The 16170-nt window shown below is 40.2% G+C and overlaps 2 protein-coding genes across 2 annotated transcripts; both read left to right on the top strand.

Moving 5' to 3' along the window:
• The first annotated feature begins 1900 nt into the window (after nt 1-1900).
• Nucleotides 1901-5805, top strand: LOC140314206 (extracellular calcium-sensing receptor-like). The gene is made up of 9 exons (XM_072392317.1): nt 1901-2097; nt 2204-2498; nt 2611-2697; nt 2903-3172; nt 3274-3474; nt 3551-3826; nt 4049-4276; nt 4374-4497; nt 4895-5805. The coding sequence occupies exons 1-9, from the start codon at nt 1988-1990 to the stop codon at nt 5803-5805; spliced, it is 2502 nt and encodes an 833-aa protein (XP_072248418.1). The 5' UTR covers nt 1901-1987.
• A 2805-nt stretch (nt 5806-8610) lies between these two features.
• LOC140314760 (extracellular calcium-sensing receptor-like) lies at nt 8611-13227 on the top strand. The gene is made up of 9 exons (XM_072393116.1): nt 8611-8831; nt 9062-9356; nt 9482-9568; nt 9762-10031; nt 10399-10599; nt 10725-10994; nt 11794-12021; nt 12106-12229; nt 12314-13227. Exons 1-9 carry the CDS (start codon nt 8611-8613, stop codon nt 13225-13227), a joined length of 2610 nt encoding a protein of 869 aa, XP_072249217.1.
• The last annotated feature ends 2943 nt before the right edge of the window (nt 13228-16170 follow it).

Raw genomic sequence — 16170 nt, 5'->3', positions numbered from 1 at the left:
CAGAGAACAGATGTGGTTTTAGCCTGCTTTTTGAAAGCCTCTGTAATGGTCTCTGCAATGGCCTCTGCAATGGTCATTTCTGAATCATAAACACGAGATTGTGTCAGACCTTCAGAAAGAAGTAAAGATTGACTGTGAGACTGTCTTTAAGTGAGCTGACTTGCATTCAGTCTTGAGAACAAAGAAAATATATCAACAATGTCAAGGAGCATCCGGTTGTAAGCTAATGCAGATCCAGGGTCAGTCTCAAGAGTACGCAGGTATGTGAGCTAACCTTGACTCAAAAACAAATAAACATTTTGCTGCTTCAAATTCAGGTGTTCAACCATGCAAGAGACCTGGACTTGGTGTTGTTCAACCATGAATACCACTTTTGTTTGTGTTGTCCAGATGGTGCCGCTCATGAACACGAACATTGTGCAATGTGAAAGAAGCCTTTCTTTGCTTGGAAAGTACCAAGGATTCCTGTGTGATCTTGGAGACGAATACAGGCCTTGCCATTAGTGTGATCTAATTTGGTTGATCTGTCCTGTGTCAAGGTTTATGTTTTAATTCTCTTGTTTTTCAGGTTATTTGTTATGTTTTCAGGTTCCTCATGTTTCCATGTTAATTTCTTGTCATGTTTTTTTTCCCCTGTCACTTAGTTCACTCACGTCACCTGTTTTCTGTTTCACAGCTGCACATCATCACCAGTCACCTAGCCACAGTATATAGTTTCCTGGTTCCTCTCACCCATTGCAAAATCCTCACTTTCCCTTCCACGCTCACGCCACAAAAGCTAAATCTGGTTTTGCCTCATAGCCACAGTTCATAGTCTTGTTATTCACAGTCTTGTTTTGCTTTTTTCTACAGTTAAGTATTTTTGATATCCAGCTTAGCTGTGTTTTCTGTTTTTGCCTTTTGTGCCCTTTTGTTAATAAAACCAAGTTTACTCTTGAAGTCTGCATCTGGGTCCTCCCTCCCTGCATCGTACCTGACATCCTGGAAAAGATAATGGTCTTTAATTTCCTCTTGTTGTACACAGCACCATGTTAGAATCATAACATAGAATAAATACAAACTAAATCGGGCCAAACTTTACTTTATCATCTTTTTTTGTTTTCTACCATTATTAGATGCTGGCAATAGAGAAAACTATATTTATTTAACACAGGTTTTCATTAAGTTTTTTTCGCTAAACTGCACTTCTTTGAAATACCCTTTGAAGTGATTCGTCTCTCTCCTGACAAGGAGATTCCCTTGATACACTATTCTAGTGGGTGTGGTAAATGTTTAGGCCCAGCAGCTTCACCACATCTGAATTTTATATGTGGTGCAAAGTAACTATTGAGAAGGTATGATGATTGAGAAATGAAGATGTAACAAACTGATGATGGTTAAATATGTATGCATGGCAATGTAACTGAAATACCACCTCCTGATAGTTTGATCTTGCCAGTATGTTAGACTGTTGATTTATGTAGTTATTGACTTTTTTATTTTTTCATCAAGGTTTTACCAGCTCAGTGATACTGTTCTGTTCTTAAAGCTTGTTGCTGGGATTGAAATATGCATGATCTTTCATGCTGTTTCACAGCCTGTGTTTGCTTTAGGAAAAAAAAAAGACAAGATGAGCTCCAACCCTTGAGTAGAAGGGTTTTAAATATACTATATATATATATATATATATCCCTATATGAACATATAAATATGTTATACATTTTAAATTACAACAGAAAAATACAAACATGTGACATTATCATGGCATTTGGAGCTAATTTGGTACGCATATGCCCTGCCCCAACTATGATGAAACCATGAAGGGTGGTAACTCTGCATATAAAATCCCCAGTTATGAAAATAATAAACAGTGGTGTGAGGAGGAGATGCAGTTATGGGGGCATTTCACCACACATCACTGTCCTTGTATGTCTATTTTTCCTTATTCTCTTCGTCTTCTTCCCTTTTCTCGTCTTGCAAATTAAGAAGAAGGTTTAATCTTAATGGTATGCACTCTTCTGGTGATGTGATTCTGGGTGGACTGTTTGAAGTACACTACACCTCTGTCTTCCCTGAGCTCACGTTCACCTCAGAACCAAATACGCTCAGCTGCCAAGGGTAAGTGGTACACTCATGCAGCAGATGGCTGACAGGATGAATCACTGCAGCTTCTTAACACAATATTTTTATTTTTAGTGTTTAATTGTGGCATTTTATGTGTCAGCTTTGATCCTCCAGGGTTCAGGCATGCCATGACCATGGCTTTCACTATTGATGAGATCAACAAAAATCCTAACCTGCTACCAAATCTAACTCTGGGATACAGTCTGTATGACAACTGTGCTACACTAGTAATTGGATTCAGAGCTGCATTATCACTGGCCAGTGGTCAACATGAACAGTTTATTCTTCAGGAGAACTGTTTGGGGAGCCCTCCAGTACTGGGCATCATTGGTGACCCATTCTCGACATTTTCTATTGCCACCTCTGATGTTATAGGTTTATTCAGACTGCCCATAGTGAGTTTCTTTCCCTCAGTCTTAGTTTTGTTGGCATATGATATTTACTTCATATCTTTGCTGTTTCTCCATCAACCCTTACATTTTCAATGTATGTTTGTTTTTTTAATAGGTGAGTTACTTTGCCACATGTTCTTGCCTTAGTGATCGCCACAGGTTTCCATCCTTCTTTAGAACGATACCAAGCGATGCCTTCCAGGTGAGACTCAGATTTAGAGAAAAAATGCTAAATAGATATAACAGAAAGTGCATGGATATTTGTCTTTTTATTCTGAATGGATTTAGAACATTAAATATGATCAAAGTGCTGTAATTATGATGTTACTAAGGGTGTAAAGAGGCTTGTCAATCTAAATATTTCCACTGAAAATATATGTTAATCCTTCATCTTTGTGTCCATGAAGGTGCATGCAATGATTCAGATTTTAAAACGCTTTGGCTGGACGTGGGTAGGTCTGCTGGTTAGTGATGATGACTACGGGCTCCATGCTGCCCAGTCATTTCACACTGAGTTGATTCAGTCTGGTGGAGGTTGTCTGGCCTACTCAGAGATTTTACCCTGGGGTGAAAACCCTGCTGAGCTAACGAGGATTGTGGAAGTGATGAAGAAATCCACAGCTCGTGTGGTGATTGTTTTTGCTCATCAGACTAACATGATTCAGCTAATTGAGGAGGTATCTATCTATCTATCATGATAGATTATGGAGGTTAGGGTTATTGTTTGTACTATATCTTAAAAGCAATATTCTCCCTACTTTTAATATTCAATGAACAGGTGGTAAAGCAGAATGTGACTGGTCTGCAGTGGATGGCCAGTGAAGCCTGGACAGCAGCAGCTTTGCTACAAACATCCCGTTTCATGCCGTACTTGGGTGGCACACTGGGTATCGCCATCCGTCGAGGAGAAATATCAGGACTCAGAGATTTTCTGTTACGAACACGCCCTAATTACAAAAGTAACAAAGAAAATAGCATGGTAAGATAACTTGGAACTGTGATTGCACCACTAAATACTGTAGTCTTGTTCAGACTTTGCTTGAATTACTTTTCAGGTAAATCAGTTTTGGGAATACACATTTCAGTGTAGATTTGCACCACCTCCAGCTGGTTGGGTGGAAGCTGGAGGTGTGTTATGTACTGGAGAAGAGGATCTAGAAAGTGTGGAGACAGAGTTTTTGGATGTTTCTAATCTCAGGCCTGAGTACAATATTTACAAAGCTGTTTATGCCCTGGCATTTGCACTTGATGACATGCTGCGGTGTGAGCCAGGGAGAGGGCCTTTTGATGGGTACAGCTGTGCCTCTTTGCAAAGATTGGAGCCCTGGCAGGTGAGATCAGTTTATAATCAAACGCTATCTGCACTAATTATAGTAGGTTCAGCCGATAATAATTCATAATACTTTAATCAGCTTAAGATATTATTGTTTGTGCACTACAGAAGAGCCTTTGAATTAACATAGCAAGCATTTGGCACAGAACATCTGACAAGACATTATGTTTTATTTCCCATGTTACAATACTGATCATGAACTTATTGCCTTCTTCTGCAGCTAATATACTACTTGGAAAAGGTCAACTTTACAACACCATATGGTGATCAAGTGTCCTTTGACAAGAATGGTGATGCTTTGCCTATATACGACATCATGAATTGGCTGTGGCTCCCTGATGGAAGAACTGAGGTTCAAAATGTGGGAGTTGTTAAAAAGACGACCCTTCATGGTGAAGAACTCAAACTTGATGAAGGAAAGATTTTCTGGAACTTTGACTCTAATCAGGTTCTTTTTAGTTATTGTTGCTCAAACATTAGTTTTGTGTGAAACAGCCCAATAGTGTTAAAGAAAAAATATGATTAAATGTTTACTTTCTGCACAGCCGCCACGATCAGTGTGCAGTGAGAGCTGTCCCCCAGGTACCCGCATGGCCAGAAAGAAAGGGCAACCTGTGTGCTGTTTTGACTGTGTCCCATGTTCTGAAGGAAAGTTCAGTGACAAAACAGGTTAGTGTCATGGTTACCATAACATTTGTATACAGGAATCCTCTCCCTCTTGATTTACCAAGACAACCAAGGCAGAAACAGGGGTATTTCTTTATATCAGCAGCACATTGAACATTAATGTTTTCACAGAGAGAGACAATATCCTTAATCGTGTTAAATAAATGTATTTGTATGGCTGTGTGATATTTCTTCTGAGTAGAAACTATCCATGCAATTTCTCAAACTATTTGAGAATCTTTGTGTTTCATTAAAGCTGTTTTTGAATATTGAAAATATGCATAAGGACTTCTGTGTACTATGCCCAAAGCTTTCGCCAAACCAAGGGTCTACAAGTGAAAAATTATTTAAAATAAACGTAATGCAATAGAAATGTTAATCATTTTCAATTATTTTTTAGATTCTGTGGAGTGCATCAGTTGTCCAGAGGACTCCTGGTCCAGTCCCCAGTGTGACCACTGTGTTCCAAAGAAAACAGAGTTCCTCTCCTATCAGGAGCCTCTGGGTATCTGCTTGACAACCACTTCATTGCTTGGCACATGTATCTGTGCTGTTGTCTTGGGGATCTTCACTTATCATCGCAGCACGCCTATAGTACGTGCCAACAATTCAGAACTGAGCTTTCTGATTTTGGTGTCACTTAAACTTTGCTTCCTGTGTTCGCTGCTGTTCATCGGACAACCCAGACTGTGGACATGCCAGCTGAGACATGCAGCATTTGGGATCAGCTTTGTGCTTTGTGTCTCATGCATCCTGGTTAAAACTATGGTAGTTCTGGCTGTATTTAAAGCCTCCAAGCCAGGAGGTGGAGCCAGCCTCAAGTGGTTTGGTGCTATGCAGCAAAGAGGAACAGTTTTAGTTCTCACTTGCATTCAGGCAGCAATCTGCACTGTGTGGATTATCTCTGCTTCACCGGTGCCTCATAAAAACACCAAATACCACAATGACAAGATAGTTTATGAGTGCGATGTTGGTTCAACATTTGGATTTGCAGTTCTACTTAGTTATATTGGCTTCCTGGCTATCCTCAGCTTCCTGTTAGCGTTTTTGGCAAGAAATTTGCCAGACAACTTCAATGAGGCAAAACTTATCACTTTCAGCATGTTGATCTTCTGTGCTGTGTGGGTGGCCTTTGTTCCTGCTTATATTAACTCCCCAGGTAAATATGCAGATGCAGTGGAGGTATTTGCCATCCTGGCCTCCAGTTTTGGTCTCTTAGCGGCGCTATTTGGACCTAAATGTTATATAATCCTGCTAAGACCAGAGCGAAATACAAAGAAAGCAATCATGGGTAGAGGCACAACCAAGTAAGCAAAAGTGTAGTTCTGTAAAAAACACAATGATTGGCAAATGTCTTTAGTCTTCCCTTATTTCTTCATATATATATATATATATATATATATTCATGTATCATATATATATTCTGCTCCAAGGAGTCAGGTTTTCACGTCATTTTTTAAAGTGGTCTTCAGCAACTGTTCTCCAGGCTTTCTCAATTTTAAAGGTGTTTCTTTTTCTTTGTTTTTCTTTGATTAGCATTAAGAAAGGGCACCTAACTCAAGAAATTAGTGTTTTGTTTGTATTTAACAGACAATTTAGCAAAGAATACATCATAAATTGTATTTTGGGTTCTTTGGTAACAGCAGACATATTTACTGCCATGTCATTACTTACATCGAGTAGTATAAGCAAAAGAAATTGGTCTACCCAGGAACAGATGTCAACATCACTAAAGCAGTATGAGGAATTTATGACAGACAATCAAACAAATGATAGCCAACATTCAAAGAAGAACTTTGGAATGTCCTTCAAGAAGCCCAGAGAACTATTGCAGAGGACTGGTTAAAGAAATTATCAGAAAGCTTGTCTAAGAGTGTTCCATGATGTTGAAGAATAAAGCTGGTCATACCAAATACTGACTTTCAAGCTGCGTAGAATTGTGCACACTGTATGTTTGCCTCATATACTGTTTTTCACATTTGCAGAAATTGCTAAGTCTTTGCACATATGACAAAGAAGTGAGAGTTGGCTTAAGACTTTTGTATAAAAGTAGTAGAATATATTCTGTAATAACTGTTTTATGGCTTTAATAGCTCAGCAGCCAATTACAGATAATTCTACCATTTATTTGTCTGTTTGTTGTAAAGATTAGGTAAAAAATACCTAGCTGGTTTTAACAATGCATGGTGAATAGGTGGTGCATAACAGAAACACCCATAAGACATAGGTGCTGATCTATTTCATATTTATTGGACATTGCTCTTTGCTCTCCATGTGCCTTTTATGTTTTGCTTGAAGTATCACATGACGAAGTATCACATGAGCTCATGCCAGTGCTTTTGGCCACCATTTCAGTCAGCATGATTTAACAGTTGTTGATTCAGATTAAATATTTTGATCAATATTCAAAAGTACAGATAAATTTAATGATAATCATTGTTTTTTGCTTTTCCGGGGTCGTGTTGCAGTGGCAACAGGTCTCGAAAAGAAACATCAGACATCTCTCTCTCCAGCCAAATTCCAGCTCTTCCTGGGGGATCCAGATACATTCCCAGGTTAGATGGGATATATAATCCCTGAGCTGTCAGATGGTTTGCCAGAACTTCCTTGAGCCGTATGAAAATTCCTCCAACACCTAAATTTTAGTTTCTGCAACCACTGATGCTGTCACCGACTTGGCCATTGTGTACCTGTCAGCTGCTCCTGGTGTCCCCTGGGACAACCAAGCCCAAAAGGCTTCCTCCTTCAGTTGGTGTCCTCCACTGGGTCCTCTGATTTCTGCCACGACAGGCACAGATGAAACATCTGACCCCAGCTCTGGAAGCTGCATACACAATGGAAAGGTATAACATGGCCCAACATTCCATGGTATATGTGAAAAACTCTCCTGAAGATATGAGTTGAAAATCTCCTGGACAGGGGCCTCCACCATATGTTCCCAGTTCACCCATAATACTTGTTTGGGTTTCCTGACTGTTTCTGTTTAACAGTCTTCCCTGCCACAGCATCCAACTCACCAATGGATGTTGATCAATTGACAGCTCTGCTGCTTTACCAAAATGTCTAAGAAATATGATTGTATGTCTGATGATAAGACTCTGCAATTGATTATCAACCTATGGCCTAAGGTGGCCTGGTACCAAGTACACTTATGAGTCAATTTATGCTTTAATGTGGTGTTTGTTATGATCAATCCACGAATCACACAAAAGCCCAATAGCAAAGTATGACTTGGATTCAGAGTCTCAGTGAGGCCATTCCTCCTATTCACGCCCCTCCAGGTCACTGTGTCATTGCCCATAGATACTGAAGTTCACCAAGAGAAAGAAGGAATCTCCAGTTGGCGGACCCTCCAAGAAACCACCCAAGAACTCCATAAAGACCTGTTACTCTGAAATGTAGTTCAGTACATGAGCATGAACAGTAAGAGCCTTCTTGCCATCTCTCTCACCAGGGAGAGCTCCAACACAGAGACGATCAGTGAGGGGCTTGTGAGTATCTGTTGAGTTTCCCCATATCCACCTGATTATTCTCCCCCTCTGGAGTATGAGAGAGTCCAGTTCTCTCCAGGAATTTGGATGCAGAGCCAATGCTTTATGTGGAGTTGAGGCCAACTATATCTAGTTGGCAATGGTCCACCTCACACACCAGCTCAGGCTCCTTCCCCTGCCATTAAGATGACATTCCACTTTCTATATCACTCCACAAACCAGATCAGACTCCTAAAACATTTTCAAACCTACTTTAGATTTTTCATTAAAGTCATTGTTAAAACCAGGTTTTATAGACAAAAAGAAAAGGAAACATTTACACTGAAACATTTCAAACATCTCTCAATTTATGTATGTGCCACTCTCATTTTCAAAGAAAAAAAACATGAATGTAAAATTAAATCTGAAAATATACAGCTTAATAGGGTTATGTTTCCTGATACACTGATGTAATAACTTTAACATCTCAATTTGAAAGTTGAAAATCAACATAATTAAATTCATACATGTTATGTCCTGCCCCCATAATATGCAAAGTATGGAAAAGTGATGACAAAGTCCTGAATAAAAAATCAGCTAACCTCATATGAAGAATATAAACAAGCGAGAAGGGAGGAGGACAGTTATGGGGACTTTCCTTGGTGCATGTTTGCTCTTGATTGTCTTTTCTGTATTCTCTGTGTCCTCATCTCTTATTCCATTTTGTAAATTATGGAGAAAGTTTAATCTAAATGAAATTCAAAAGTCTGGTGATGTGGTTTTGGGTGGCTTGTTTGAGGTCCATTACACTTCTTCTTTTCATGAGCAGACATTTACCTCAGAACCACAACAGCCCAGCTGCAAAGGGTAAGTACCTCACACATGCAGCAGATAATATAGATTTGTGCACATTATGCTTTTTGTTCAGAGTACACAAACAGAAAAAAATGACAATGCAGGACACTCTGTTAATCCTAATCAGTATAGAATATGAATATTATATTCTAGCATGTCACTTTAAAACTAGAGTTTACATACAATGTGATGTATAGATACTTTTACTTTATAATGGAAAACTGTGACATTTTGTGTGTTAGTTTTGACACTCAAGGATTCAGGCTGGCTATGACCATGGCTTTTGCTATTGATGAGATCAACAAGAATTCCAATCTGCTGCCGAATGTGACCCTGGGATACAGTCTTTATGACAATTGTGGTGCACTTGTTATTGGATTCAGTGGTGCCTTATCACTGGTCAGTGGCCGGGATAAGCAGTTTCTTCTTCAGGAGAACTGTTCAGGGATTCCTCCAGTCCTGGGCATCGTTGGTGACTCCTACTCAACATTTTCTATTGCCATGTCCAATGTGCTAGGTTTATTCAAAATGCCCACTGTAAGTTTGATTGTCATTGATCTTATTTGCTTTGTTCATCTTACATGTGTGTATATATAGAACATGTTTATGCACATGTATATACACGTTGCATGAGATCACAAAGTATGTATATTTCTTTATAGGTGAGTTATTTTTCCACATGCTCCTGCCTAAGTGATCGCCAGCGGTTTCCATCGTTTTTCAGAACAATCCCAAGTGATGCTTTTCAGGTGAGACACAAACTTGAAAGTTGAAAAGTATGTAGAAATTGTTCCTGATAATAAAAGTCTCCTAATTTTCTAATCCTTTTAATCGTCATAGATTAACCATAACTAGACAATATAGTATTTACAATAATGTAATTTAGTAGAATTTATTAGTCTGCACACTTCATGTTCTCTTGATGCCAATATATTCACTTAGGTGCGCGCTATGATTCAGATTCTAAAACACTTTCGCTGGACGTGGGTAGGTTTGCTTGTCAGTGATGATGATTATGGACTTCATGTTGCACGGTCCTTCCAATCCGACCTGGTGACGTCTGGTGGAGGTTGTCTGGCCTACACTGAGGTCTTACCCTGGGACAGTGACCCAGGTGAACTAAGGAGGATTGTACATTTGATAAAGAGATCAACAGCTCGTGTTGTCATGGTGTTTTCACATGAGATTCACATGATTCAATTAATGGAAGAGGTAAGAGTGGATTAAGAGAAATAATTAACTTTATTTTGTTCTTATTTATGTATAAAGTGAATTTCACTTTCCAGCTCAATGTCAGTCATTATCATTATTCTGAGACAGAGAATCACTTTTAGAGTGCATGATAATCACCACATATAATTACTAAGTTATAGTTTTACATTTTTAGAATGCCTAACCCACTAATAATCCACAAAGATCAGAGAGTCTACTAAAAGTCTCTTCAGGTTAAATTTATGTTATTTCTCGGTTGTAGAATTTAAAGCTTATCTAGAAATTATTCAGTTTTGTTTCTCCTCTGAAAAATATTGTATTTTCTATCAATAGAAGTCTAAATAGTTTGTTTTAATGTAACACACAGGTGATGCGACAGAATGTAACAGGTCTACAATGGATTTCAAGTGAAGCCTGGACATCAGCAACTGTGCTCCAGACACCCCATTTCATGCGAATCCTGAGCGGCACACTTGGTATTGCCATTCGTCGAGGAGAAATACCCGGGCTCAAAGATGTCCTCCTACAGATACGTCCTCGCCAAAATGACAACGATAAAAACAACATGGTAATCTTATTTTGATTAAATGACAAATTAAAAAAAAAAACATTTCCATTTCTGAATATGGCATAAAGTAATAGTTAAGGTGATGAAAGTGATGTATTATGCAAATGTTTTAAATTGTGTTTCAGGTGAGGCAGTTTTGGGAACACACATTTCAGTGTAAATTTGATCCAGCAGACTGGATGGAAGATGAAGGAGCATTATGCACTGGAAAGGAAGATATTGAAAGTGTGGAGACTGAGTTTATGGATTTTTCTAACTTCGGACCTGAGTACAATGTTTACAAGGCTGTATATGCACTGGCATATGCTCTTGATAACATGCTACAGTGTGAGCCAGGGAAGGGGCCTTTCAGAGGACACAGCTGCGCTACTTTGCAAAATCTGGAGCCATGGCAGGTGTGGTATCAACTTAAATTGCAATTACTTGACAAGAGAGATGGATCTATGGTCTACATGCACAGCAATATTCTGAAAATAACCTGATTAAGACCTCCATTTGAGAAAGACACTATCATGTAAACAGCATATGACACTTTGTATATCATATAAGTTATGTAGAGTATTCTGCTCAAACTCGCATTACATAAACATGTGTACACCTTAATTACATGATTAATTATATCCTTCCGGAGTTTCGCGTAATCTTGCCAAACAGTGTTGCTTTACAGTGCAGGCTCTAGGTTCCAGATTTGCCAGAGGTGTTTATTATAAGGGTTTGGTTTTGGATTGGGAACCCAGGATTGCTCATTTCTGTCTTGAGATCTGGTAAAACCAGCTCCAGTGGATTTCAGTGCAGAGCAGGAAGGCTGTGGTAAACAGAAAACACAGTTTTGGTGGAGGATAACCCAGAGTAGGTTAAGCCTTTTCTTTTTTTAATAACATGCATTTCATGAAGGCTTTGGATGGGTGCAAACGTTGCAACTGCAAAAGGGAATGTAATGTGGGTGTGGGTCATTAATATGACTATTATCTGTAACATGGAAACATAAATTTGAATGGTATCTATTTTATCTGCAAACTATGTAAAGACTATCATCACAACAGTCTATTTTTATGATTAAGGTCAGCAGGAATGATACTGGGCATATGCACAATGCCATTTTTACCTCATGATAAAACGAGGCTGGAAAAGTTTAACTTCTGTTTGGATGAAATGTTACTTTCTTGATATGTCTTTTCTCTCATGCATTTCTAGCTTGTACATTTTTTGCAAAAGGTGAACTTTACTACATCATTTGGTGATCAAGTGTCATTTGATGAAAATGGTGATGCTTTGCCAATATATGACGTTATGAACTGGCGGCGGCTCCCCGATGGAAGAATTGAAGTTCAGAATGTAGGGGAGGTAAAAAGGTCAGCCTACAGAGGTGAAGAACTCATACTTGATGAAGACAAAATCTTCTGGAACTTTGAATCAAAGAGGGTAAATTATCTTTTAAATTTTTTGTGGAACGTTAAAGTCAATATATACAAATATGAAATGACGGATTTAGTTCTCCTCATGCAGCCACCTCGGTCAGTTTGCAGTGACAGTTGTCCTCCGGGTACTCGCATGGCCAGAAAAAAGGGGCAACCTGAATGTTGTTTTGACTGCATTCCTTGTTCTGAAGGAAAGATAAGCAATCAAATCGGTCCGTGTTTCAGTATTTATTATCAGTGTGGACATGTTTATAGTCAGTTAGAAAGCAAGTAATCCCTTCATCTTTTCTTCTTAGACTCCTTGGAATGCATCAGTTGTCCAGAGGACTTCTGGTCCAGCCCACAGCGTGACCACTGCGTTCCTAAGAAAACAGAGTTCCTCTCCTATCAAGACCCTCTGGGTATCTGCTTGACAGCTGCTTCATTGCTGGGCACATGTATCTGTGCTCTTGTCCTGGGTATCTTCACTTATCACCACAGCACACCAGTGGTACGAGCTAACAATTCAGAACTGAGCTTCCTGATTTTGGTGTCACTTAAACTTTGCTTCCTGTGTTCGCTGCTGTTCATCGGACGACCCAGACTGTGGACATGCCAACTGAGACATGCAGCATTTGGGATCAGCTTTGTGCTTTGTGTCTCATGCATCCTGGTTAAAACCATGGTGGTTCTGGCTGTGTTCAAAGCCTCCAAGCCAGGAGGTGGAGCCAGCCTCAAGTGGTTTGGTGCTATGCAGCAAAGAGGAACAGTTTTAGTTCTCACTTGCATTCAGGCAGCAATCTGCACTGTATGGATTATCTCTGCTTCACCGGTGCCTCATAAAAACACCAAATACCACAATGACAAGATAGTCTATGAGTGCGATGTTGGTTCAACATTTGGATTTGCAGTTCTACTTAGCTATATTGGCTTCCTGGCTATCATCAGCTTCCTGTTAGCTTTTTTGGCAAGAAATTTACCAGACAACTTCAATGAAGCAAAATTCATAACTTTCAGTATGTTGATCTTCTGTGCTGTGTGGGTGGCCTTTGTTCCTGCCTATATCAATTCCCCTGGTAAATATGCAGATGCAGTGGAGGTATTTGCTATTCTGACCTCCAGCTTTGGTCTCTTAGTGGCACTGTTTGGACCCAAATGTTACATAATCCTGCTGAGACCAGAGAGGAACACCAAGAAAGCTATCATGGGTCGAGGCACAACCAAGTCATAAAAGCAACAGTGATAATTAAATTTTCACTTGTTATAAACAAGCCTGTTTTTTGCATTGTCCCATCAGTTTTTAGCCCTTGATATTGCTATTATACTGTGCTGTACAATGTGAAAATCTCTTTTCAATAAAAATAAAGAATTTAGAGGCACTTTGAAGCAACAGCCCAGCGTACTACTCGGACAGCAACGAAACGTGAATCGAAGTTTAATTTTGGTTGACTCCGTCAGTACCAGTCGTCAATCAATTTCCACCGGTTGAGTCAACAATCATTTTGTTAAACGTTAATTCAGTGTTGATTTCTCAATGTTGGATGCTGAACGTGTTATTATATTTATGCCGTAACACAACGTGGCAACACTGCACGAAGCAGGTCGTGCGCAGAAACAAAATAAAACACCCAGTTAATTTTCAAAATAATAAATCATTTTCTGTGGTAACTTGCCCTTACTTCATGAGTCACCATAATGGTCCTTCAAAAAGCCTCAGAATGCCCCATTTTTACCTCAAATTTCAAAAGCTCTGCACTGCCCTCAAGGTTTTTTAAGATTTCTGACACATCTGAAAGCATGTTGAAATGGACTATTTTCATTTCTATCAGTTTAGTATTTGACTGTGTTTATAGAGTCAAGATTCAAGACTTTTATTTGTCACATACATAATCATACATAGTACAATGTGCAGTCAAATTGTCTTTTTACGTACTACCAAGAATTAAGGATAAGAATTTAAATATGAATGTCAAATAAAAAAAAACCTTGGCACAATAATTCCACACAAAATAAGAAAAAGGCTTCAGTAAAAAAAGTGAGTATAGGGTATTAAAATTTAAGTATAAAAATGTACAATATTAACAATATTATTGACTTTAGCATTAAGGTTCAGGTGAGTGAGATAGTCCAGTTTTTTTATATTCTTCACTAAAGGGAAAACAGGATGGGGAGGAAAAGGCTGAGCCAAACCAAGCTCATCTTTGGGCCAAGCAGCAAGAAGAGGAACAGTGATAGAGGGTTAGCAGGTACTATAAAAGGAAGAGCCTATGCCAGACCTGTATACGTTTTAAAAGTCAGATGTAGAATGCATGATAATTGAAGTATTGTGTAAGATTATAATAGAAATGTGTTAAAAGCTGGTTTTCCTTAACAAGAGTGAGTGGATTAGGCACTATCATCAACATGATAGTGTAATAGGGCTTGAGTATCTATTCTAAATACTGAAGGAAATATGAAGCATTTGTCTATATTATCCCTCTGTACCAGGACAATTCATTCCTTTTTATTCCTAATCCATGAGTAGATGAAATTCGTTCTCCAGTTTTACAATGTAACTCATTTGCAAATCATTTAGGATGAGGCTGATGTTCTCTGATAACAAACAAAACAAATAAACCTAAAAGTCATTATGTTGTTTTTGTTCTTTTAAGACTCTGAAAATGGCCAGATTTAAATAACAGAATTAAAAAAAATTTCCAGGGGACCATGCCCCTGAACCCAACTAGAAGTTCTGACTCATGACCTCAGTTTTTTTTGGGCCCTGCATAGGGCCCTGATCCTAGAGCCTGGTGACGGTGTCCACTCAGAAAAACCAACACAATCACATAATTTGCAAAGAGCAAAGACTCGATCCTTACTGAAAGCGGCAGAAGGTTTCCACCCAAAAGGACTAAGTTTGTCATACTGTCAGCAATGCAAACTGAGCTCTCACTCCAGTTGCACAGGGACCAAACAGCTTGTGGTTTACAATATATAACATGTAATAGAGCGGGGGACAAGGAAAGAAGAAGAGTAAAGAAGAGGAAACAGAACAAAAATAGAAACAAAAACCAGACAACCAGCTGCTACACCTGTAAAAAACAAAACAGACAACAATCCATGGTCTCTGTTGCGACCACCAGCAACCCCCACGGAGCACAGAACCCAGGATGCCCACCACAGGGACAACTGCGCATCCACCCAGAAGACTGCAGAGGAAGCCCCCGGACAGAGCCCCCATAAGCATAGGGTAGAGGCCCCCCGGGAGCCAGGGGCAACAGCCCACCGACCCTGCCAGGCCCCAGCCACCCAGACATGGGCCGTGCACCAGACCCAGGCCCCAGGAGCTCGAGCGCCCCCAAACCCCCTGGCAGAGGCCCCACCCAATACCCGGGAGGGCCAAGCACCCCAGACAGCCACACAGTGGGTCAGCGCCTGCCCCAGCGCCCCTGGCCAAGTGCCCTGGGAGTCAAGACGTGCCCACAGGTGGGTGAAGTCGCGAGCAGCGGGGAGAGGCAACGCCGCCTCCCCATCGGGAGAAGCACACCAGGGGGCCAGCAGCCCCCCAGCCACCACAGACCCCGAACCAGCAGAATAATTAATTAATCCTCCTGGCCCCTCCTGCCCCGAGCAGCAACCAGGAAGCAGGGGTGTGAGAAGACCCCTCCCCTCACCCTTCTGGCTCTTCAATATTTTCTAATAGTGAGCAATTAAAATTGAGGGACAGCCAACCTTTTAGAACTGGGAGCGCGGCCCTCTGGGCAGCCTACATACCCAAAGAGCCCCACCCACCAGATGCCACTCAGTGCAACCACCCCCCAAGACCTAATGATTCAGGGGTATTGTAACAAAGTGGAAGCAATAGAGAATGACAGCAACTTAGCCACAAAGTGGAAGGCCATGTAAGATGACAGACACACTATGCGCCTCAGCATAGTGTGCAGAGGCCGCCAACTTTCTGCAGAGTCAATCGCTACAGACCTCCAAACTTCATGTGGCCTTCAGTTTAGCTCAAGAACAGTGCGCAGAGAGGTTCATCGAATGTGTTTCCATGGCCGAGCAGCTGCATCCAAGCCATACATAACCAAGTGCAATGCAAAGGGTTGGATGCAGTCATGTAAAGCACGCCGCCACAGGACTCTAGAGCAGTAGAGAGTCGTTCTCTGGAGTGACAAATCACGCTTCTCCATTTGGC

Source organism: Leuresthes tenuis, unplaced genomic scaffold (assembly GCF_036924035.1).
Source record: "Leuresthes tenuis unplaced genomic scaffold, fLeuTen1.0.hap1 SCAF_9, whole genome shotgun sequence".
Lineage (NCBI taxonomy): Eukaryota > Metazoa > Chordata > Actinopteri > Atheriniformes > Atherinopsidae > Leuresthes > Leuresthes tenuis.
Note: the sequence above shows the minus strand (reverse complement) of the source record. Positions and strands in the feature narration are given on the sequence as shown.